Source organism: Hetaerina americana, unplaced genomic scaffold, assembly GCF_022747635.1.
Source record: "Hetaerina americana unplaced genomic scaffold, ioHetAmer1.1.p SCAF_2, whole genome shotgun sequence".
In the NCBI taxonomy this organism is placed as follows: domain Eukaryota; kingdom Metazoa; phylum Arthropoda; class Insecta; order Odonata; family Calopterygidae; genus Hetaerina; species Hetaerina americana.
The window spans coordinates 336,061-361,603 of record NW_027286763.1 but is presented as its reverse complement, the minus strand read 5'-3'; the positions used below and the strand labels follow the sequence as shown (position 1 = coordinate 361,603).

The window sequence follows — 25,543 nt, the reverse complement described above, 5'->3', positions numbered from 1 at the left end:
AAAAGGAGCCCAAGCTCTACACAACAGGAGTCAAGGTCAGTCTTGATCCAGTAAACAAAACGGAAGCACGGCCTTCCCGGCGGAAGAAGTCGAGAGTGAAACTGCACGCTTCTTGATGAACTAGGCGGTCAACCGCCGCTCGAAAAAAAACACGATCGGAACCTCGATTTCCGAGAGAGTCCGGCAGTGCCGCTCTCCAAATCCCGGCGGCCGAAGCCTCGGACGCTGGCGAATTTCAGACACTCGGTGAACACAGGCACGTCCTGATATCGAGGCATCCTCTTAAACTCTGAAATGTTCGAGGTCAAGGCGAATGATTTTTACTCTCTGAAATTCTGAAATTGAAATCCAGATTAGTGGACGACTCCGTTAAAAGTTACTGTTGCGGCATCTCCCGCAGTTTATTGGAATTTCCTTAGAAAAATTCATTTATATTCATTCATTCAAATTTCCAGATGTATGCTCCATATTACCAGGTTTCATCAATAATTGTTTCTGGAATTATTTAATGCCACTCTGAAGTTTTTCGTAAAAGTGGTTGTTAAACTGTAATGAATTATATGGTTTTAAAGAAGTAATTGTTGGATAATTTTTGTGGAGGAATTTGATTTTCTGCGTCACTATCATCCATTTTCATCACTCCACTTGTGTCTAAAGGCATTGGATCAAAATTAGTATGAGTGAATACGTTTCCTTTACAGTTTGGTTCAGAATTTTTTATACTTACGATAGGGAAAATGTGACGTTTATCCAAATTTTGACTTGCAGATAGTATCTTTGTTGAAATAATTAAGCTTAATAGTTCCGGAACATCCACTTTCACTTGGTGGATATATTAATTTCATTTACTCTCGATAAAAATGTTAATTCGATTTCATTCAGATCAGTAGTTTTCAGCTGTTTTGATGCCAATACTATTTTTACATGGAGTAATAAATAAAAAAGTAACAAATTTTCACTAGATAATTCGATTTTTTGCCAATTTTCCGATTTTAAACTGAATTTTGACATCAAAAATTCAGTCTTTAGTGGAACTGCTCCAAAACATTTTAATAATATACTGGAAAATTGTTACTATCCTTTCTTTATTATGTTCAGATTCCACCACATTACGCCTGAAACTACTCAATTTGTTTGTCATGAAGGTCTCGAATGGTGATACTCCGACGAATGAGTGCTTTAAATGAGACTGGTGAGTGCCTCTTACTTGCAAATTTAGGGTCACCAATTAGGCCCGGATTTTCCCGGACCCAAGTCGAATGCATTTGTGTTAACGCAGAGCATGCATATGTACGTACAGTCTTATAAAAACTGCGGTGGCTATCCAGCTTCAGTTTCTTGCTGCTAAGGCTGGAATATGTTGTACGTATATCGAGCCCCCCATGGGGATGACGTCTTTCCATGAAGCCAACTCGTGCCTTGAGCATCCCCTCCTTTCAAATTTATCGCGTTTTTACATTGCTTTATCGTGTCGTATTCTACCCAAGGATTAAAAAAACACTGCCTCGGGACTTCATAATCGGTGGATTCTGTTAAATACAAAAAGCATTTCTTGATGAACTCCACTTCCGCCCGCATCCATTTGATCTTCCAAAATGGTCTTCCCACTCCACGATCTCAGATTCGTTAGTGTGACGCTGTGGTGAAATGAAACGAGAAGTTTTCGACGTTAAGGTACTGTCAAAACGGTTAAAAAGTTACAAAAAATTTGTAATTATTTCTAATTCATTAATGGAGATTTCATACGCCTGCAAGAAGAGTTCTCCACCCTCTCTCCCTAGAGATTGACGTAAGAAGGGCTAATGTTTGGACCCCAAAAATAAATTGGTAAAAATCTCACTTTTATGCTCCATTAAAGTCCGTGAAATGAGAATATTAATTCGCGGTATTTTCTTTCAATAACTATCAGTGGTAGGACCAAATTTCTGTCGTCCTTTCCTCCGTTTCTTGATCCCAACAAGCGTACCAAACAATATATTTCATGCTTGCATACCCGTCTCCCCAAGTGAAACCGTTCCTACATCAATGCTCCCAAAATAGTGCCAGTGCCTCGGATTAAGAACAGAAATCATCATGAACTATGAAACATAAAAGCATTTCAAAAACTTTGGTACGTTGACGTATCTTTAGTGTGTATTTCTATTAGTGATGCCATTATATTAGTTTTATCTGCCCAATCGGTTGGACCGTCAGCGTCCCAAGCTTGAGTCGTGAATATGAGTTCACCCTCCGCACTTTTCACTCGCAGGACTTGGAGGAGTTCGTGTCGGGAGGTCCCAAAGGCTTTGTGTACTTCAGCATGGGTTCCTCCGTGAAGGCAGTCAACATGGCGCCCTCCCTCAAGAGGATGTTTCTCGAGACATTCTCTCGATTGTCTCCGGTCAGGGTGCTCTGGAAGTGGGAGGACTCGAACATCCAGGGACTCCCGGCCAACACCAAAGTGTCGCGCTGGCTGCCACAGCAGGACATCCTCGGTGAGTTGACTCCTCCAGGTTAAAGGGACACGAGAGGGAGTATCTTTTGTGCCATTTAAAAATTTGTTGAACGGACTCGCGTTCCTTAAGAACTTGAATGTCCCCCGATTCGCAAATATCCAGTCATGTAGTATGCACACACAAACACGCACGAGAGATGCTCAATAAAGATTGAGCCTAAGTTTTTTTATTTCCATATGTCCCCATAATTTATTGTGCAAAGATTTGACTCTATGTTTACTTGTTTGCTAAATCTGCAATGCCTACGTGGTACAAGTTTCATTAATTAAACTCCAGTATTGCGTCATCGGCAGCTGTTGCGAGTTGAAATATGTTCAGTTAACCCACTACGACGATGGAGGTCACACAAAGCAAACAATATGCTGCATCGCAATTTTCCTTTCGCCAGAGTAAATCTTTGACCGACGCCTGCTTAACGCTACAGGGGGTGTATGGAGAGCCTGTTCTTCTCTGGAGCATGTTTAAAGAAAAGAGAGTCAAGTTCAAGGGAAGGGGGAGTCCAATATCTGTTCTTCCAGAGGTAAACATGAACACCTTTGCAGCCATTTTGGTGCAAAATCATCTTTCCAGTGAAATTCATCTTTGTGAAGTGAGAAATACAGCTCTTGAAGCAAAAATTGTGTTTTCAAAGTTATCAGAATTAAGACAAATATTTAGTATACACTGGACCATGAGATCTGCATATTTAGTGCATATTTGTATCATATCAAAACATGAAACTGATATTGGCCAGAGCAAGACTTGGGCAGCATGGGACCCTGATCTTTGCCTCATATAAGGATTTTTTCTCTCTTACGCAGCATAACTGACCATGCGAAAACTGTTACAAATTTCTAACAAGGCCCTAACCCAAAATATTTACAAATTTCTCTTTTGAATTATTTTTAAAATTATTTGATCGAAGCTGTTATATTCAGGCAGTTGAATGATTCGGCTTCGTGAACATAGTGTCAAAAGAAGTCATCAGATAATTTAATTGAAGCTGTAATCGAAATTTCCCCCTCATCGCTGACAATTAGATCATAGGGGCAGTCGGAATCCCTTCGACATTCAAAGCAATCGAACCCATTAACCTCGAACAAGATTGTGTCATTGTGATTGATGATTTTCCTGATAACTTGAAATAAAATATAATTATTGACTTGGTAATGCCACGCACTTTATTTAAAACACGACCCAGGTTTCGACGTTGAACGTCACCATCATCACCGGATATTGAGCGTCATCACCCGATGATGATGACGTTCAACATCGAAACCTGGGTCGTGTTTTAAATAAAGTGCGTGGAATTACCAAGTCAATAATTTCATTTCAATGCGTTATTAAACTCCATAAAGTTACGCCGAAGACAACAAAAATATCCTGATATGTTATTCGCTCTCCTCACTCTAACCGAATGATCTACCTGCTCCAAGCAAGGACCACAGAAACTAACATAACTGGCACCATACGCAAGCAAGCTCGACGATCCGCCAACAACAGAGACGGCTGCTCATTGGGTCTCAGGCAACTAGCGCCGCTAGTGGGCGGGGCAATAGTCCGCGTCATGGCCGCCATATTGCACCAGTTCGCGCATTTATTGCACAGGCCACGTATTGTGCTATTAAGTAACCATATCACCGTCTATGAAGACATAATTCGGTGAAGTTCAATAAATACTGATTTTTCACTTACTTGTGTTCATTCCTGCAGTTGAAAAATTAATGCGTATTTTAGGGAAAAGGAAGGCGTTAATATCCCGTGCGTATGATTTGACCGAATTCCTGTGTGTCTGTGTGCCCGCGAACGCGTGTTTATGGTTAAAAGTCGTAAATGCTGCGGTGGCTTCCGAGGTTGGATGTGTGAGAAATTACCTTTACAGTGGAGGTTGGGAGATCAGAAATGAACTTTGGGCTGTAATTACTGTTATCTCCTTTAAGTATTGGGAGTTTTTCTTGGACACACGGACATTCTTTATAACTAGCATAAATAAACCCGACAATTTAAGTAATTTTTAGACCTCGCTTTGAAAACTTTTATAAAAATGTAAATGTACGAGTATGTATACAATAGTTCGCCTGTCTAAAAACACCCTGCAGCAAAAATGTGTTCTAGTTATATTTGTCTCGCATACATTTTCACCTCCTCAATTCGTTCCCTCGATATTCTGTCCAAAAAAATCGATTTTCTGTAGAACAAACGGTGATATACGTAAAGGCCTCTGGCGTGGCTGATTGTCAAAAACATCGCGTACATGGTGAAGGGGAGTCGGCGAAGGCCAGCAAACTCACTCCAGTGATTCACCTCTGCATTGTTCTTCCATTTTAAAATTCACCCACCTTAAGGAAAACATTCTTCTTTTGTGTAATATTAAAATGCATGTAAGATCTTATGCAAACTTAACTGGAAGGAATTTTTCACATTTTAACCAATGGGCGTAGAATGTGTCCCTTAGTGCCTATTTCCTAATATGAACATCACTCGTACATTTGTTATCGGGTATCCTTCAACATTTTCATTGTTTTCTCTCAATTATTCAAATCCTGGACATGTTGCACAGTACGAGCAAAAATGAGGGAAGTAGGATGAAGAGTGCTTGACTCATGAAATCAGGCCAGTGATTTGTTGAATCAGAAAAAAGATAATGCTGTGACGTACATGTAACTTTTAAATTTTGAACAATATTTCTCAAATTTAACATGTTTCCCTATTGAATGGTTAGGAAATAATAGGGACTATCTTTTATTGAAACGTTCGGCACTTTCCTCTTATTGGGTCGTCTCACTTCATAATTCAGTGAATTAGTAGAAAAGCAATTTCGATTTTAAGGAAATTTGTATCCATGGAGATTCACAAGTTGCTCCAGAAGAATGCTCCGTCATTTGCAAGCAATGGCATATCCAATGGAATGACGCTTGTAAATTGTGGTATGCCACTCGGCGGAGAGTTCCCCCATAATGTATTGATTCGCCGCTATGTCTTTTGAATCGCGACCTCTCCCCCACTTATGGCAGCAATTTGATAAAAGTTGTTTGATTCCTTGGGAAAATGATTCAACGCAATGACCTCAAATAACTGCACTTGCAGGCCACCCTAAGATACGTGCCTTCGTGACCCACGGTGGACTGCTCAGTATGTTCGAGACTGTGTTCCATGGGGTTCCCGTTGTCACGATGCCCGTGTTTTGTGACCACGATTCGAACGCCGCCAAGGCAGAGATGGACGGTTATGCCATCAAGCTCGAATTGCGTGGACTAACAGCGGACGGCCTCGTGAGCGCTATCAAGAGGATCATGACCGAACCAGAGTAAGTAGTGATTCCACTTTTTTTGTATTTTCTACGCATTCACTTGTGGTTATTTTCCGTGCATATCCATTTTTACAATTCTTAATAACTGGCCTAAATCTTTGAAATTATAAAATTCCCGATTCAGTCATCTGTGTAAGTTAACTATTGACGGAACCGGCATACCAGCATTCCGTCAATATATTTACTCACATGATTATAATTAACTTAAAACGATTAAAATTCGAAATAAATTCCTATTTCAAAATACAATACACCATGAGAGTGGCATGGCCATTTTAGCTAGCCACTAGGTTCCAAAGGCATAAAAGTAGGTCCCCTTTCTCCCAGAGGTGGTTGAGTTCTCTTTTTTGATAGATAACATATAGGGACACTAAAATAAATATTTCAAACTTTTTGATGTTCATATCACCTTCATCATAGGAAGTGAAGGTGAACATAATTGCCAAAACATGGAACATATTAATGCAAATGCCCCTTGATGTTTCATAGCCTATAAAAAAATTCTTAAAATTACATATTTGGCTTATATTATTCTTTCACCTAGGAGTCCATGCAGTCCAAACATCATATTTTGCTATTCAACTTTATCAGTTGGCATTGTCAATGCTCAGAAGTATATTGTAAATGCAAGAGTACTATATTTCACCATAAAGAAGGAAATCGATGCTAAGTAAGCCTCAGTAATAACAAAAAAAGGATAAGGATGTAAAGTTATTGTGGCATGTTTTATCTACATTTAAAGTTTTTCCTTGGTCTTTTCGGCTGGTTATTTTCAACAGCTCTTTCGTTAGCTATGCTTTTGAATTATCAGTACATGAAATGGAGAGATAGGTGTTGGTGAAAGTTCAGCTGTGGAAGACTCTTGTTTCCTTTTCAGGTTCAAAGAAAATGTCCAGCATCGCTCCCTTCTCCTCCGCGACCAACCAGAGACTCCATTGGAGCGTGCTGTGTACTGGACTGAGTATGTCATCCGACATAGAGGCGCTGCACATCTGCAGTCACCTTTGCGTAATTTCAGCTTGGTCCAGGAGTTTTGCTTGGATGTCATAGCCTTCTTCCTCTTCCTTGCTCTTGTCCTCATCTCACTCATCTACATGGCCAACAGGATTTTCTCCTCATGGCTTCTGTCAAAGGTCAGACCAAGCAAACAAGTTCCTGGAGCAGATGTCCATTTAGTCAACAATATGGCAAAGCAGAAGTTGCACTGAGGGAATGATTAAGGTCAGTTGGTGCATATTGATCTCAGGTACTGAAAAAATGCCACATTCCACTTCTTTGAGATATCTGTTTTTAACCACCAGCTAAATTAGTTGACTCATTAATATCTAAAATTTTAAGCCCTATAATTTTTATAGTGTGCTTAATTATCTTTTTAATATTACTAATTTAGAAGCTATTCATGATGGCTATTTGCTTTCCAGGATAACCAATTGTTAATAATATGAATTACTAGTGCAGTATTGGTCCGGCCATTCTAATTTAAATTCTTTCAAGAGAATAAATTATAAATTGGAGAGATTTCTGGTGATTTTAAGATGTAGACTGTTGGCATGGAGTTCAAATTTTGCATTTTGGGTGAAGAGAGAAAGAATATAAGCCATAACTTATTTTCTTTTTGCAAATTTGTAGAAACATGCGGTGCTTTCTTTGGCAAAAGGAGTTTTATCAATAATCAGGAAATAAGGTTAAAATTTAAACAACTATTATTTTACAATTACACTGCAATTAGGCAATTTTCCTGGTGGCAACGGTCAAGTTTGGTCAAAGATAACTCTTACAACAAAAATTACATACATATGCATACACGCACTATAAAAACAGATAAGAGACAAAATATTTTTACATATAATGCCACTTCCACATCACATACAAACAAACTTCCACATCACATACAAAATGCCGTCCACATCACATACAAACAATATTTTCATATCTACAATGAAGTTTATTACCCAGTGGCTGCTTTACATTTATACTTAAAACTTCTAAAATTGGATGGAAAGGGCTGAAATAAACCTCCAGGCAGCCAGCTACAATCAATTATAGTTCTATTTAAAAAAGAGTATTTTTTCTTATTTGTTTTTTGAGTCCTTATTTTTATTTTGAAGCTATGGTCGTTTTTTCCCTTAAAGTTCGGCTTTTCTATCCCTTGCCATAAATCTTCCCACGCTTCGTCCTTTTTAACAATTCTATACATCGCGCCTAACCTACTCCTTTCTCTTCTATTTTTCAAACTCTCCCATTGCAGTACATCTAACATTTCTGTGACACTATCTGTTCTTTTGTACCTTCCGAGTATATATCTTGCTGCCTATCTTTGAACTTTTTCTATCTTTTTAATAAGTCCCACCTCATATGGATCCCATACTATGGAGGAGTATTCTAGGATAGGGATAACCAGTGCCTTATATGCTTTTTCTTTTGTGTCTACACTACTTCCTTTTAAATTTCTCATCACCCAATGCAATACTTTAAATGCCTTCTGTGTCAAATTATCTACTTGGACTCCTCACCCAAGATCCCTAGTTAAATAAATGCCTAAATATTTGCATTGACTGGTACATGGGATTCTTTCTCCAAAGAGGGTGTAAATTTCCTTCTCTGCATTCTTTTTATTTGAAAAATTTATATGCTTACTTTTACTTATATTAATGCCCATATTATTATTTGTAACCCAGTCACCCAGGCGATCGATGTCATTTTGTAGTATTACGTGGTCATTTGCATGCTCTATTCGTCTGTATATAATGCAGTCATCAGCAAAGAGTCTTATTTGGGAATGTAAATTGTATGGTAGATCATTTACGTAAATTAGGAAGAGTAATGGCCCTAGAACACTGCCTTGTGGAACTCCAGCTAAAACCCTCACCTTATTTGAAAATGTATCCCCTAATTTTACTTTTTGAGTTCTGCCTCTAAGAAAATTTTTTATCCGTTGTTTTACCCTCAAGTCCAATGGTAACGAATCCAACTTTAACAATAATTTATCGTGAGGCACTCGGTCAAAAGCTGCCAAAAAATCAACAATTACTGCATCCACATCCTTTCCTTTGCCTATTGCGTCGCCGATATATTGGATTAATCCCAAAAGCTGCGTTTCATACGAGTATCCCGTTCTAAACCCATGTTGGTGTTTGAATAGCCATCTATCTCTTGTCCACCATTCCCGACTGTAGTCAGCGATTCTTTTTTCCATTATTTTGCAAACAACTGAGGCTATGCTTACCGGTCTATAATTGCTGGCAATTGTTTTATCCCCTTTTTTGAAAATTGGTGTAATATTTGCTTTTTTCCAGTCATTAGGCAAGGCATCATTATTTAAAGTTACTTTGAATAGATTACTCAGGTACAAAGCCATTGCGGTATCAACCAGTTTTAGAATATCAATTGAGATATTATATGGTCCCACTGACTAATTTTTCCTCATCCTCCTTATTGTTTTCACAAAATACGAGTCCTCCACAATAATACCGTTTGTCGAGGGCAGTAAGCTATTTGGTGCTGTTATGCTGATGAAGTTTCTGTCGTTTCTGAGCTTTTTAGGCAAGCCTTATTTTCCTTTTTTTTATCTATTCCCCGAAAAACATCCGTAAAGCAGGAGTTGAACATATTTGTTATTTCTACAGTGTCTGTTACAATGCCATTTTCCTTAGTTTTTAATATATTCACGCTTCCCCTGTTATCTTTCCTCGTTCTCATCAATATCATATCATCTCGTCATCATATTTCATAAAATATTTTGGCATTATCTTTCAAAATTGCATTTATAAGAAATTTTTCCTTTGCCTCCTTCTTTTCCCTATTGAGGTTCCGGACCAAGGTCCTGTAATGGTGTGACATTTCTTTACTATCATTCTTTAATCTGTGTTCCTTTCTGACCGCTCTCTTGAGTTTTTTTTATGGTTTTGTTGTAGTACTCCGGATCCATGTTCTGTTTCAAATTTTTTATGGGAGCATACTTCATTTGCCCTTCAAGAATTATTTCTTTGAATGTCTCCCATATTTTCTCCACGGTCGCTCCACTAGCTGCCCATTCAGGAAACTTGCCCCTTAAAAATTCCTGGAACCCTTCCCTATCTGCCCGGGTATGTTGCCAAATTTTCTTTTCATCCCCCGTACATCCTTTTGTTGATATACACCAGCCCGTTTGAACACACACCGCTGCGTGATCACTTATTCCCGGAAAGACATCTATACTAATGATAGGGTTTGGAGGTCTAAGTAGAAGAACGTCGAGGGTATTTTCTCCCCTAGTGTGCTTATTTACTGCCTGGGTAAGCCCTTCTTCGTTAATGAGGCGATTTACCAGATCTTGTGCCTGCCCGCCTACCCGCTGTTTTGCCCCCCCACCCTATTTCTGGAAGGTTTAAATCCCCAGCTATGATGAGGTTATCTTGGGGGTTTTCAGAACAATAGTCTAATTGATTAGTAAGTGATAAGGTGCAATTCTGGTGATTTAATTATTGAATTAATGCCACAGAGAATGCCCTTTTTTTATTAATTTATTTTAACATTTTATTTATTTATTATATTAAATTTTATTCCTGTCAATCGAACTCATTCAAATGTAAATTTGCCATTTTTTCAACATATGATTGACAAATATCCAAAAAAATAGGATTAAATAAAAACAAAACAAAAAATTCGAACTGTGACAAATTAGAACATATTTTAAATTTCAACACATATTTTCAATTGTTGAACATTCCTCCAGTTCAAACTTGATTCTACTTTTTATCCAAAAATATACTTCAGCCTTTTTCTGTAACACAACTGTTGCCTGTTCTTCTTGTACATATATCCCAAACTAACTAATTGCATTTATAGCCCACCAAATATTTTTTGTTGCATTTTTGTATAATTGGCAGATGTGGCTTCTGCAGCTTCCTATACATTTATTGAATTGGCTTCGTCTAAAGGTGCTGGCATTAAGAATCTGTGCAATGCTGTCATGCATATTTACTTGAGTATATCAGTATCTGTAGTCTGGATAACTCCACAGCTCTACAGCTATGTTCAATGAATTTTAGCAGTGTTAATTCTTAATATTCAGAGTAGTTTTGATGCAAAATATGAGTTGACGAATGGGATGTTTAGAATTTCAAAGACTGCCATTGGCCATCTCTTGATTCTGCAAGTGTACTATTGCACAATTTGTCCAAAGTACTCACCCCACCCAAAGTTGTAGTACAGAAACTTGTATTCCAAGTTTACCTGCTTGTTTCCAGCAGTGTAGAGGAAATCAAACAAAGCCTCTTGTTTCTCTGGTTAAAATGAGAGTGACAACTGATGTTAATCCATAGATAGATTGGATTTAAACATCCAATGCTCCTGTTTTAGATGGCATGAATTCAATGGGATTTTCCCTTGAAACTTTTCTAAAAGTTTTAAAAGATTATATTTCAAAACCAGTAAATGCAATCGTTATTAAGTTCTGAAATGTATTTAGTGGAAAAAATATGTTATATCAATTTTTCAATTACATAAATGTTTTATCCAATTATGAAAAATTTTCTATTCACATTGGCTTTACATACATTTATGTGTAAGTTTCTGTGGTGTGTAAACTGTCTGGACTGCATTAGGTCAAATTTCGTCATATTGGCTATCTTGGTTGACAACATTTTTCCCATAATTCATACTGGCTTCTGAAGGTACTGATGGTGCCAGCAGAAAAATGGCAAAAATGTTGTAAAGTAAAACAGCTGGCTAGGTGAAATCCACTGGAATGCACATCTTAGTTGTTATATTGTTGGCATATATATATATGAATAACAATATATATATATATATATATATATATATATATATATATATATATATATATATATATATATATATATATATATATTGTTATTCAACTATAGATGTTTCATTCTCTTTCCTATAATTAACAGATAGATCCTGCTGCTTTAAGGTGGTTTCCACAGCCTGAGGTTCATTCAATTGAGAGCTGCTTCATAAAGATCTGGAATATATGATTCATATTTCACTTGGCATTGAATTAGTCAAGACTCACTTTGAGGACATGAGTGTTTGTTTAAAGAGCAAACATTATTTTGCTGTCATGTTATGTTAAAGTTCATCATTAGTATGAAAAAATCCATACAGAGATTACAACCTGATGAAGATGCAAATGAAGCAAAATGGGACTTTCATTCGTGTGAACCAAAAATTCAGAGAGACTATATGAAAGACGATATTTATGTCTGATATATATATGATATCATATTTATTGTTACACTCATATTATTTGATGACTGAGACTGTTTAAGTTTTTTGCAAACTATTTTTGCTCGAAAAAATTTGTTAATCCTTAAAATCCATAAAGGCCTTAAAATCCATGAAGTTGTTTTTCATAACTATCATGATTGATTATTATCCATATGTTAAATAGCACAAAATTGTAGTATTTTAAAAAAATTATATCATTAGTGACTTAAGAGTGATATGGTGACTGAATCTCTCATATCATCAGTTGCTTCTTTGGCTACAGGTTTAAGTTCAGGTAGGGAAGAATCGAGGGATTTAATAAATTAATCTTCTGATGAACTTGGTTTAATCATTGTTAACTAAAATTCTCAATCATAAAACATTATTTATCATTTATTCAAGGGAATAGGAACAGTTTATATTCAAAACTAATGTGATAGCCTCAGTTATTGTGAGCTCGTAAGTCAGTATTCTTTATTGAAAATGCCTTTATCTTTCACATACATGGATATTCAGAAGGTTCTGGATGAATATTTTTGAAGAATAATTCTTTAATAGGGAAACTAAGTCTTTCACAAAGAATTCTCCTTTCTATACTAACCTGCTCTTTGTGAGACAAAGTAGTCTACATTGATGTAAATACAATTTTGTTGCCTATTGTAAGGCAACATCCCTGTCATACTGTTGTGATTAATGCAGCCAATGAGATGACTTTTGAGAATGAAATTGAATATGTAATGTGGGCAGTAAAGATGGCATATTCTTCAAAACTTAGCTTCAAAATTCCTGACCGGACAAGCAGTTTCATGCTAAGCTAAGCATATAAGCTAACTATGTCACCATATTCTACACCCAAAACTTATTTTTGAAGCTCCAAACTCAAATTAGGTCAGTACTAAATATGTGTAAATAATTATTAGAAAATATATTAATCCAAATCTTCATTAATTTTCAACTTTTGAATATGTATAATCATCTAAAATTTATGAAATAGGTTTCTCCATGCCCGATCATCAAAGCATCTATCACATCCTATTAGTCACTGTTAGGTGAGAATCGTCATGGAGACTTAAAAATTATCTTGAAATTAAGTTAAATTTATCTTATCTTAAAATTAAGATAAATTTAGACCTCTTCCAGGGTACTTGGTGATTTCCAAGTTTTCAAATTCAGCAGATATTCATAGCAGTAACAATGAAGTATGAATAAAGAGTAAAATTTGTGAAAATATAGTTGTGATAGAGCCACTGGTCTCATTAGCGAATATACCACAAAATGTTCTGTCAGCAATTGTTTTGTGATCTTATGCAACATTGAAGCAAAGTTTTATAATATTTAATATAACATTCATTGAAAGAATAAGGTATTGTAAAATATATGGAAACAGAGTTGTAACCCACTGTAAGATAATAATGTATATATAAATGCCTTGATTGTTTGTTAATCTTGATTTTCTTTCCCTAAATGTATTTAAGTGAATTTTTTAATTCAGGGAAGAACCCATCCAATAGCAAACAAATTTGGAAAGAGTCCACATACCCATTCCCTCCTTCATAAAATATGTCCTTTTTTCCATCGTTGCCTATGATGCAATCAACATTCCAGATATCAGATTCATCTGCTAAGTCAGAGGTTGTATCAACAAAAGAACTTGTGGGTTCTTCACACCTCAGTCCATGATTTCACATGGCTAATGGTGAGTTCATGGTTTTGCCAACCCTAATTTATAAAACCAATCACGCAGTTGATAAATGCAATTAAATTGCATGCATACAGGTATGCTAAGTCTATGCACTTTTCTAATCAGGTCCAAGAGTAAATAATTGACCCATAACTCATACCATTATCCAATCACCCTAAACAATACAAATGTGTAAATACCCTCTATAGCAGTGTGAACTGATTGCATCTGTCTTGGTTCTCCCAAAGGAACTACCGCTGATTTGTGATCAATTGCTGTGAATGTGACTATGTGCTACTTGCGACATACCTTAATTGCATTATTATGGGGGCAGAAAATCAATGAGAAGGGCACCTAATTTAGAGTCTGGTAACATATTTCAGGCCCTTCGGCTCTTTCAAGTATGCAAATCTTGTATGTCAGGTATTTCATACGTACATATATGCATTCAATAAAAACAGCCATTGGGTACTCTACAAATTATTATAGGTGGCCTACGAATTGGATGGTCAGTGAAAATGATGGCATACCTGTCACCTGTACCTGTGACTTCTAAAGCGCGTCCATACTACAGAAATTGTTTTTCCCTACAATATTTCAAGCACCAGGGGTCACTTTGGATGCACCAAATGGGACTGAGGAAGTTTGAGGCTAGTTTCCATGTTATAGCAATTTTTAATTAGTAAGTTGTCCATTCTGAGTGGAACAAGAAAAATGTATAAATAGTCTGCCCAAACTTGATTTTGAATTTGTTTGGAGCTAGTCACCTATGGTACATGGCATTCTTGTCTGTTAGCCCCAATACATGAGGGTTCAATTAATTCATAGCTTCAATCGGCCATCCATTAGGAGATTTTAAGTGAAAGATAGTTTCTTTGCCCTTTTCTTTGGCTCCAGAAATTTTTTGGAATTGCAAACGGAAAACTTAAAAAAATGAAAGAAATGTTTAAATTTTTTACAATATCACATGATATTTATTGATTGTATTGGAAACATCAAATCTATTATGAATGAACTAAGAATTATTGAAAATATGTCAAATGAATAATCTTTACGGTATAATCATTCTTGGTGAACCCTCCTTATGGGTCTGTCCTAATATTACGCAACGCTTTTGGGGGAGGGCAATCATTCCATCAGGATTTCTAATGATTGGGTGAGGAAGGAAGGTTCATGAGAAATCTAAAAGAAAACTTATTGTTGCATAATTTCAGGCTTGATTTACGATAAGAAATTCATTATCATTGATTACCTACCTAAGAAGACATTTTGCCAATAATCACCAATGAAACTGTAATCTCAGAATGATTAAAGTACGTGCCAAATTATTACAAGAGTTCTGTAATACATATCATAATGTCTCAAATTAAAAAAAAACAAATTGTCTCTTGAAATGAAGCACACTTTCAGCACAAATATGATGAAAATGGTGAGTAAATGGAGTGTAGAACACTTTCACCTAACCAGAATCGGCTCTTTTTTTATTATTTAAAGGTGCTTCTTTTTTTATATTAACAAAATCTTCCTGATAATCATAAAATGGAGGAGGGAAGTTCGTATCTTACAAAGATCCTTATAAATGAGGGATGGTAAAAAGAAAACAAAATTAGTCAAGCATAATTTGAGGACCTCTAAGAATGTAATGCAGCAATTGCATTTATAGTTGCCATGATATTTGCTATTTTAAAAGAAGAAAGAGGAAATTATGTGATAAAATTTCCTGGAACTGAGAAAGGTGCCTTTAATAATGAAGATAATTTTCATCAAAGAAGAAAATAATTTGCTTTTAATTTTGAGGAGCTATCTACTGACAAGAAAACAATTTTAATTCATCAACATGAGCCTTAACACTACAAAATTTTCTCATATTATAAGGAATTTGTTGACTAAATATGATGCCATATTGTTTTGTATGTACTATTCATACATCCCTGTTCAGGAGTATGAAGCACTTTACTAACTGAAACTACTCTGTCCCATGGTCAAAGGACTTATTCTTTTTGATGTCCCTCTGGGTTGATCTAGTGAGATTAATGATAATTGCTCCTAATAGAGTCACCCACACCTAATAATTCTCTCAGTAGGAGCCAGATGAAAGGCAATCCAAGCAGTATCTGTTCTTCAGTAAGGTGGCTGGAAAGGTTAACATTACACTCCATTTCCACTAAGGTGGAACCTTAGTGGAAATAACCTTTTCTGTGATAGAGTCACATTAAAAACACTATTGAGGAAGGGAATGGAAACCTTTACTATTTATCTCACAATTCAATGTTGGGCAAAACTAATAGAATAAGTCCTGCCAGGACTCAACCACTGAGCAGCGTGCCATGGCCAGAAAGCAGTGGGAGAGGTAAGGCTTTTAGAGTCATCAACACACTAAAACCTTTGCAAAGTGGAATTAAAACTAGAAGCAGTAAAGAATATCCAGGAGAGGACCACAACGGTAAGAATATGGAATTGGAATATAAGGGCAAGTTTGAGGTTCTTCCCTGGAAGGAAACATACTATATTACTATGGGATTAAAATGCAGTGGTGGGGGGGGGGGAAGATGTGATTGAATTAGGGGACCACCTTCTAGGAACAAGAAATTACTGCGGGGAGAAAGCATAGAGTTCTGCAGAAGCCAGGATTTAATGATAATGAACAATTGGCTTTAACATAACAATAGTTGCAAGCATGCATAGAAAGTGAAGAAGTTCTTGAGAGATTTCTGACTATATTATGTTTATGCACAGATTTCGAATCAACTGAGTCCATTCACATGGCTTTCCAGGAGAGGATGTTGCTTTAGATAATCATTTAGTACTTAAGAAGTGATAAATTAAATTCAGGACAATTAAACAAGGATATCAGACGGGGAAAAATGGGGAGTGTATAAATCGTTAACCAAAATAAAAAAAGAAAACAAGAAAGATGTGGAAAAATGTACATATACTTGAGGAAAATGAGATGGGTACAGTAGAAAAAGGTGAGAATATTTCAAAAATGGGATATCCAAAGTCACAATAGAAACTACTAGATAAGGTAAATGAAACCACGATTTCAAAGCATGATAATTGGGAAGATATACAACAGAGGGAAATGAAATAATGTAAGCAAGGTACTGGGTAAAAGAAATTACAAAGAGCTAAATGATTAACTGAGGAGAGAAACCATTATGGTCAAAAGACGCATGCTGGAAAATTCAGTGAATGGACATGAAAATTTATCTGAAGAAAGATGGAATGGGTGTACTTAAGAGGATATAGATCTCTCTAGAAGTTAGACGTGAAATTTCATGCATACTGTTTAATATAAAGCTAAAATATTGTTTATTGATTCATGAAATGTGTATAAATATATATATATATATATATATATATATATATATATATATATATATATATATATATATATATATATATATATATATATATATATATATATATATATATATATATATATATATATATATATATATATATATATATATATATATATATATATACATATATATATAGTGGAAGGTATTTTGGAATTCCTAACTGTTACCCAGGCAAATATACAGGGCCCATTCACAACTCCCTACATACATTCAAGCCTGTTTCTGCCCAAAAACTTAGTCACCCCCCCCAAAAATCATCCAGTGAAAATTTGTATTAACCTTTTTCTGTCCAGAATTTCCAACCCATCTTTCCTCAAGTTCCTAAATCCTAAACTCAACCTATCTCCTACCAAATCCTCAGAATTAAGAAGGTTAATTAATAATCCAAATATTATCATTACTTCCACAGACAAAGGTTCTATGGTTCTGGTTTTAAATAGAACATTATACAAGGGAAGTTAGCACAGAACTCTCTCATACCCCTTCCTACCAGCAAATACCTAATTGCCGCACTTCAGGAGGAACTCATAGAATATCTCCCTTCCAACGGGTCCAATGAAGATGTATCTCCTTCAGACATAACCCTCCTCTCCCATCCCCACCCATGCACCCCTCATTTCTATATCCTTCCGAAGATCCATTAGCCTGGCATTCAGGTCGTCCAATTTTATCCTTCCGTAACTCCCCAACAGAAATAATCTCTGCATTTCTATACCACTGCCTGCACATAATTGTCCACTCCCTGCTGTCATTGATTGGGAAAAACTAATTAGCATATTGCAGAAAATCAGTAGAGATATGAGAGACAGGTGGCTAATCCCCAATCTGTACATATCTCAAATTACTCAGGTGCAAGGGTTGGACAGAAAGTGTTAGGAAGAGGTGTAAGGCAGGTTGCCCATTATCACCAGTACTATTCAACGTATATGTGGAGGAAATGATTATAGAGGCATCGGAAGAACTGGAGGTAGAAATGAAAGTCAGAGGGGAATTCGTAAAGTCAGTTAGGTTTGCTGATGACCAAGCTTTAGTTTGTCAGTCAGCCAAGGGATTGCAAGGAATGCTGAGTGAATTTGCAAATTTCATTGCGGTACATATGCGATGAAAATCAATATTAATAAAAAAAGGTTATGCGATTAACTAGAAAGAGAAAGGCTAAGCTTAACATCAAAATAGGAGGTCAAAAATTAGAGCAGGTGGAACAGTTTATGTATGTTGAAAGTATTTTGTACCAACATGGTCACAGTAGTAGGGACGTAAGGAGAAAAATTGGCTGAGGTAAGGGGGCTTCCAAAAGGAAAAGGGGGTTGATGATGGCGACATTGAGTACGGATGCCAAGAAAAGACTCATCAAAACTTTAATATGGAGCATAATTATGTACAGCACGAAGACATGGTCACTGAGGTAGGATGATGTGATTGGAGGCTTTTGAAATATGGGTGTGGAGACAAATGGAGAAGGTGAAATAGACCAAAAGGAAAAAAAATGAGGAAGTTCTAGGTATGGTGGGCGAAGAGAGGGGTTTGTTGGGATAAATGTTAACGAGTCAGAAAAAATGGATGAAGGGCGTATTGATTGGCAGTGGGATGTTGAAATCTGTAATAGAGGGGATAATGTTAGGCAAATGAGGACAGGGCAGGAATGAGATAGGAATGCTGGACGGGATGAAGGAAGGAAGTACACAGAGATGAAGACGGACTTGATACAGAGTAGGGTGCTGTATATGTATATATATATATATATATATATATATATATATATATATATATATAAACACAGATGTAGATATATATTTAGAATATAGAGACACAAAGAAAGGACACTATATATATATATATATATATATATATATATATATATATATATATATATATATATATATATATATATATATATATAGTGTCCTTTCTTTGTGTCTCTATATTCTAAATATATATCTACATCTGTGTTTATATATATATATATATATATATATATATATATATATATATATATATATATATATATATATATATAAACACAGATGTAGAGATATATTTAGAATATAGAGACACAAAGAAAGGACACTATATATATATATATATATATATCAATATATATACATATATATATATATATATATATATATATATATATATATATATATATATATATATATATATATATATATATATATATAAACACAGATGTAGATATATATTTAGAATATAGAGACACAAAGAAAGGACACTCACAATTTGTTATTTGACGTTTCGACAGCACGGCTGTCGTCTTCAGAATGGCGTTCTCGGGGAAGAGCGGAGAGGATGTGCAGGGGAGAGGTGGGGGAAGGAGAGGTAAAGTGACCAATAGGAAATGAACAAGGGGGTGGGGGGGATATGTAGGCAGCCATATGATGCATTCAGTGGCCTTGGTTCAGCCCGGGCGGTTTGAACCAACCGTCAACCCAATACACTCCCCTCCCCAAACCAAACCGCCCAAAATGCCCTAATCTTATCACCACTTTCTTCCCCAAAACACACAAAATTAAACATCTAATCCGTGACCTCTTCCCAATTATCAATAACACTCAGTCCACATCACTTTTATTCCCACACTGCCCCTCTGTTTTGTTTAAACGCCCGTCGAACTTGCGAGACATCTTCAAGTTCACAAATCCTACTTCAAGCACCCCCGTCTCTCCCCCGCCCCTATCCGCACCATGCAACCGCCCACGCTGCAAATGCTGTCATCTTTTAAGACCCTCCCCCTCACTCAGTGCCAACTTCCAACCACTCGCCACCTGTACCTCAAAAAATATTATATATCGCCTCTCCTGTAACTTCTGCCCTGCCTTCTACATGGGCGAATGCATGACCGCACTTTCCCTCCACATGAATAACCACCGATATTCCACCAAATCTCCCACCTTTCTTAATTATCCCATCCCTACTCACACCGCTTCCCACAATCAATCTTTTGACGACTGTTTCTCCGTTTCGGTGATTGAAATCCTTCCCAAATCTGCGAGTATAATAGAGGTGAGAACCCGCGAGATGACGAATATCAGGGTGGCCCAATCATTCAAACCGCCCGGGCTGAACCAAGCCCACTGAATGCATCAATTGGCTGCCTACATATCCTCCCCACCCCCTTGTTCATTTCCTATTGGTCCCTTTACCTCTCCTTCCCCCACCTCTCCCCCGCACATCCTCCCTGCTCTTCCCCGAGAATGCCATTCTGAAGACAACAGCCGTGCTGTCGAAACGTCAAATAACTAATTGTGAGTGTCCTTTCTTTGTGTCTCTATATTCTAAAAATCTACATCTGTGTATTTATATATTTGTGCGTCGCCGAAGAGCGTTCCATTTCGAAGATTTATATATATATATATATATATATATATATATATATATATATATATATATATATATATATATATATATATATATATACATATACATATATATATAATACACAATATAGAAACACAGAAAAAAGGAGAACACTCACAAGTTATTTCTTGATATTTCCACGGAAACAATCCGTCTTCATCTGAAGATATAGAAGTAATGACTGCTGGAATTGTAGAGGTGAGGGATGAGAGAGAAAGGGAAGGGGGACAGGGGAAGGGGAGAACGGGCGGCGAAGGAGGGGTGAGAGGAATGGTTGGGGATAGGAAAGGGAGAGGAGAGACTAGAGGGGAGCGGAGATAGGCAAGGAGGGATAGGGATGAGGTGGAATTGACACAAAATCAGAAAATAGAACAACATGCTTACCGTAACTATTGCAATATCCGAGACCCAGGTTTCAACTTGCAAAGTCGTGATCAAGACCCTGTAAGTCGAAACAAAGGCCACCTATAAAAGATACCTACCACTTCCTCAGATTGCTCCACTCAACTTCCCTCCCTCCTGACACCCAAATTACTATGGCTACAATTGATGTCACCTTATACACATCCATTCCTCACCAAGAAGGCCTTTCTTCCCTACGTTACTTCCTCTCCAAACGCCCTACCCCTCAAATCCCCAGCACCAAATTTCTCAATGATCTTTTTAATTTCATTCTCGCCTGCAACTCCTTTTCTTTCAACAATAACTGTTACCTCCAAATAAAAGGCTGTGCCATGGGAAGTAGATTCAGCCCTTCATATGCAAACCTCCACTCTGATCCTCCACTGAAACTGAAAACATTAGAGCAGTCCTTCATCTGGCTCTTGGAGTCCTGGAATTGGCCAGGAATCAATATTAGGCATTAATTACCCGGCTCCAATTATATTTTCATCCCCCTTCCACCCCCATCACCTTCTACATTTTCCCCACCCTTCTAACGCTGCCCCTCCAAACTTGTCCCTTCGGAATTCTCTCCCCACCTTCCCCTTCCATCCATCGCTCCAGCCCTCGTATTCCCTTCAGTTCTGCCCCTCTCTTCCTTGATAAAGGTGGTCACGACCACCGAAAATTCGAAAAAAAGTGAGTCTCTTTTTTGTGTGTTTCTGGGGTTTTGTCTGTGTCCACTAGTGCTAAGCGTTATACATTATTATTCACGTCTGTGAGACTTTCAAAAAGTGCTATATATATATATATATATATATATATATATATATATATATATATATATATATATATATATATATATATATATATATATATATATATATATATATATATATATATATATATATATATATATATATATATATATATATATATATATATATATATATATATATATAATATATATATACAGGGTCGCACCCAAAAGTGGTAGGACTGATTTTTTTACAAGAATTTTATTGACGATATATTTACATCGACTTAATAATCTTCAAAGTATGCTCCTTGAGCTGCTACACACTTAGTATAACGTTGCTCCCATTCCCCGTACGCCCGCTGCAAATTTTCTTTGGGGATGCCGTTGATGACTCTCGTCGAAGCCTCTTGAACGGCCTATATCGAGTCAAAACGTCGTCCCTTGAGCTGTCTTTTCATCAGGGGGAAGAAGAAGAAGTCCGGTGGTGCCAGATCGGGAAAATAGGGCGGGTGCGGCAACGTGGCAACGCTGTTTGGCCAGGAGCTGTCTGACGACGAGCGCGCCATGGCAGAATTTTCGGCACCATCTTGGCGCACACCTTGCGCATGGCCAAATCCTGTGAAATAATGCGTTGGACGTTGGACGCAGACAGACCCAACTGGACTGCAATTTCTTCACTGGTTAAGCGTCGGTCTGTGTTCAGCAGTGTCCTCACTCTGTCCACATTCGCGTCGGTCCTTGCCGTCGACGGCCGTCCGGAGCGATGGTCGTCTTCAACGAGCTCCCTACCCTCTTTATACAACTTGTGCCACCCAAATACTGTGGAACGGCTTAAGGCAGTGTCCCCATAAGCCTGCTTGATCATATCGAGTATCTCAGTTGCCGTCTTCCCGAGTTTCGCACAAAACTTCACGGAATAACGTTGCTCTAAATTCAGATTCATTTTGTTTTTTGACGCGGACAAAAAACTTGCTTTACTAAAAACGGTGTCCTCAGTCAACGACAGCCCGCAGGCGACTGAGGTTGGTGTCGGTCTGTTGCTAAAAGCCCCCTCCACCTTTCCCTGCCAGGCAGACCCCCCTCCACCGCTCCGTTCGCGCCAGAGAAAATCAGTCCTACCACTTTTGGGTGCGACGAACGGATCACAATAGTAAAAATATTTCGTTGACCGGGAGTCGAACACCGGATCTTTCCACTTGCCGGGCGGATGCTCTTAACCTCTGCTCGAATGTAAACACAAGCAGTGTAACATACTAGACCGAATAAAACTAAATTGAACCATAGCTCAAGTGGTTAAGAGTATCCGCCCGGCAAGTGGAAAGATCCGGTGTTCGACTCCCGGTCAACGAAATATTTTTACTCTTGTGATCCGTTCGATTCCGCCATCCCCACTTCTATTGTGTTCGTCCTTTATGTGTGTTCCCTACCCTTTTCCTTACATCTGTTTCTATATAAATGAGTATATATATATATACATATAAATAAATAAATAAATAAATAAATATATATATATATATATATATATATATATATATATATATATATATATATATATATATATATATCTTCGAAATGGAACGCTCTTCGGCGACGCACAAATGTATAAAAACACAGATGAAGATTTTTAGAATATAGAGACACAAAGAAAGGACACTCACAATTTCTTTCTTTGTGTCTCTATATTCTAAAAATCTACATATATATATATATATATATATATATATATATATATATATATATATATATATATATATATATATATATATATATATATATATATATATATATATATACACATACATACATATATATATTTATTTATTTATATATTATATAACACTTTGGTGAGTCTCACGGACGTGAATAATAATGTATATGAATGTGGTTATCCAGCGGATGGAGGTCTGGGCAACTGATCGCAGGGATCGAGTTCCATTCCGGGTGCCGCCTATGGACACTCTCAGCTTCCCTGATGCTCTGCCGTTTTATGGGCGGTATTTTTTATGGTCTTCCCAGGAAACTGAAGCGACACGGAACGAAAACGGCCTCCCTCCCTTATGGGTGAATTACACTCTGCGTTGGGCGAAAGAACCCTCACCTATCAAAACCAACATTTGGGCTAAATACTGGATTAGTTGGTTTGTTACCAATTATTAAACGCGTGCTTCCAACAGGTGGTCAGCAGCCCAACCTTCGTATTGGCTGACGGTTGTGCCGGTGACGTCTAGTCATTGTCGATGAGCTCACCCTCTATAAAAAACACGGATTGGTTATGCGCATGACTCTGTTCGAGGGTGACGTCAGAAGACAGATAAGTTGCTGAGTTGCCAGCTTTTCGAAAACATTCTGTTATCTCTCTTTCTTTATATCCTTTGTACCTTAAACAAATGACCGTAACAATTTGAAACGTGAACACCCGAGATCAGTAATACATGAGAGGGCTCTCTCTTTCGAAGTGCTAATAATGCATGGTAGCATACAAGGAAACATTAAATAATCCTTCCTGACAGCATTTTGTTTAGTGTATTCAGGCATATTTTTCGCAAAATTTTCGTGACCATTTTAGGCATATTTAAAAGACATTGGAAATTTAATTATAAGTTGAACTGTATCTTCAGAGAATCGAGAATAACCAGGTTTCATTTCACGAAATGTGCAGCATTGATATTATCCCCGTTATCAGTAATTAGGATATTGGAATTCAATGTCAGATATGTGGCATGTACGCAGATGGCATTAAGAGAAATGGAAACGTCAGGTATGGTAATGCCAACTATTGCATGTCTTCAATATTGGCATAAGATTCCTTTTCCGTAATTAGTGTATACAATCTTTCAACTTTGCTCAGTGCAATACTAATTGTTTTTTGTTTGCGAAATACTGTCTCCCCTACCATAAATTTAAGACATCCGTATCCAATACAACGGTATCCATTCAAAAGATAATATGAAACGGATTTTAATATCATAATAAAAACGAAACTTTTTAAACCTCATTTATGCATCATGGACTGCTCTCCATTTCAATTTATCTACTCCTCTCTCTCAACCTGCGAGTTTTCCATACATGCAGAAGTGTTCCTATTATGTTGGAGATTTTGTGATTCATGAACAAGCTATCTTCACGCCCCATTCTTTTCATTATTCCCAGTCTCTTATGAAGAATTGATACCATCCCTACGACAGGATTTTGTGTTATTCTTTAATCATGAACAAGAAGCTACCACACGTCACAGACATGACGGCTCACGATTACATTAATTTATGGAACAGGTCTGGTTATGAAACTTACACAAGAAACGTCTTGATCTATATTTCCGATAAATATGTAATTAGAGGACCCTAACATAAAACTTTCAAAACTGAAGGAAGTATTTCACACTGAGGTCAAATAGTTGTACGATAAGAATGTCATTAAATGATACTAGGTAACGGATAGAAACTGCCATTTTTGTCCCTCATACAACTCACAATGGAAAGAATTGTTTTCCACGCAAATATCTCCAAATGTTTCATTTCATGGAGAAAAAAATGCTTTCCCTGGGAAACGCTCTTTCGAAATACCGCGTACTATGCCATAGATACCAAGGGGAATAGGCGACTTCAGCATCATATTAAAATATTACATACTAAAGCCTGATTCTTGGCTAAAATCATTACGCCTCAACTAGCTTGTTTACTTCGCCGTTATAACATGCCATTGTATTTACTGAAAACGTTCCAATGTACCTACCTTATTTATAACTTCCTTTCTACATTTACAAATTTTCTTACCCAAGCTAAATGACTAAAATTTCAAAGATTTTGCAGTAGAATTTTAAAGGTAAAATGGACAAAGCATCTGCAGTTGTGTTTGCTATTATTTCTTAGTAGATAAAGTTTTCTTGATTACTCGAATGAATTTTCGCTTACTCGATAGTTATTTGTTATTAATCATGCTTGAAAAAAGTAATAGGTTAGGCAACGAGGCTCTGTTTTCGCGTCA

General features: G+C 36.9%; 1 protein-coding gene across 1 annotated transcript in view; it reads left to right on the top strand.

Moving 5' to 3' along the window:
- Positions 1–13,390, top strand: part of LOC139687931 (uncharacterized) — a 537,017-nt gene extending 523,627 nt beyond the window's left edge. The window contains exons 8-11 of the mRNA XM_071585280.1: positions 2,249–2,474; positions 5,562–5,781; positions 6,662–7,005; positions 11,682–13,390. Coding sequence (XP_071441381.1) covers positions 2,249–2,474; positions 5,562–5,781; positions 6,662–6,992 — 777 coding nt within the window. The 3' untranslated portion in view covers positions 6,993–7,005; positions 11,682–13,390. The remainder of the gene's footprint in view (positions 1–2,248; positions 2,475–5,561; positions 5,782–6,661; positions 7,006–11,681) is intronic.
- Positions 13,391–25,543: the final 12,153 nt, after the last annotated feature.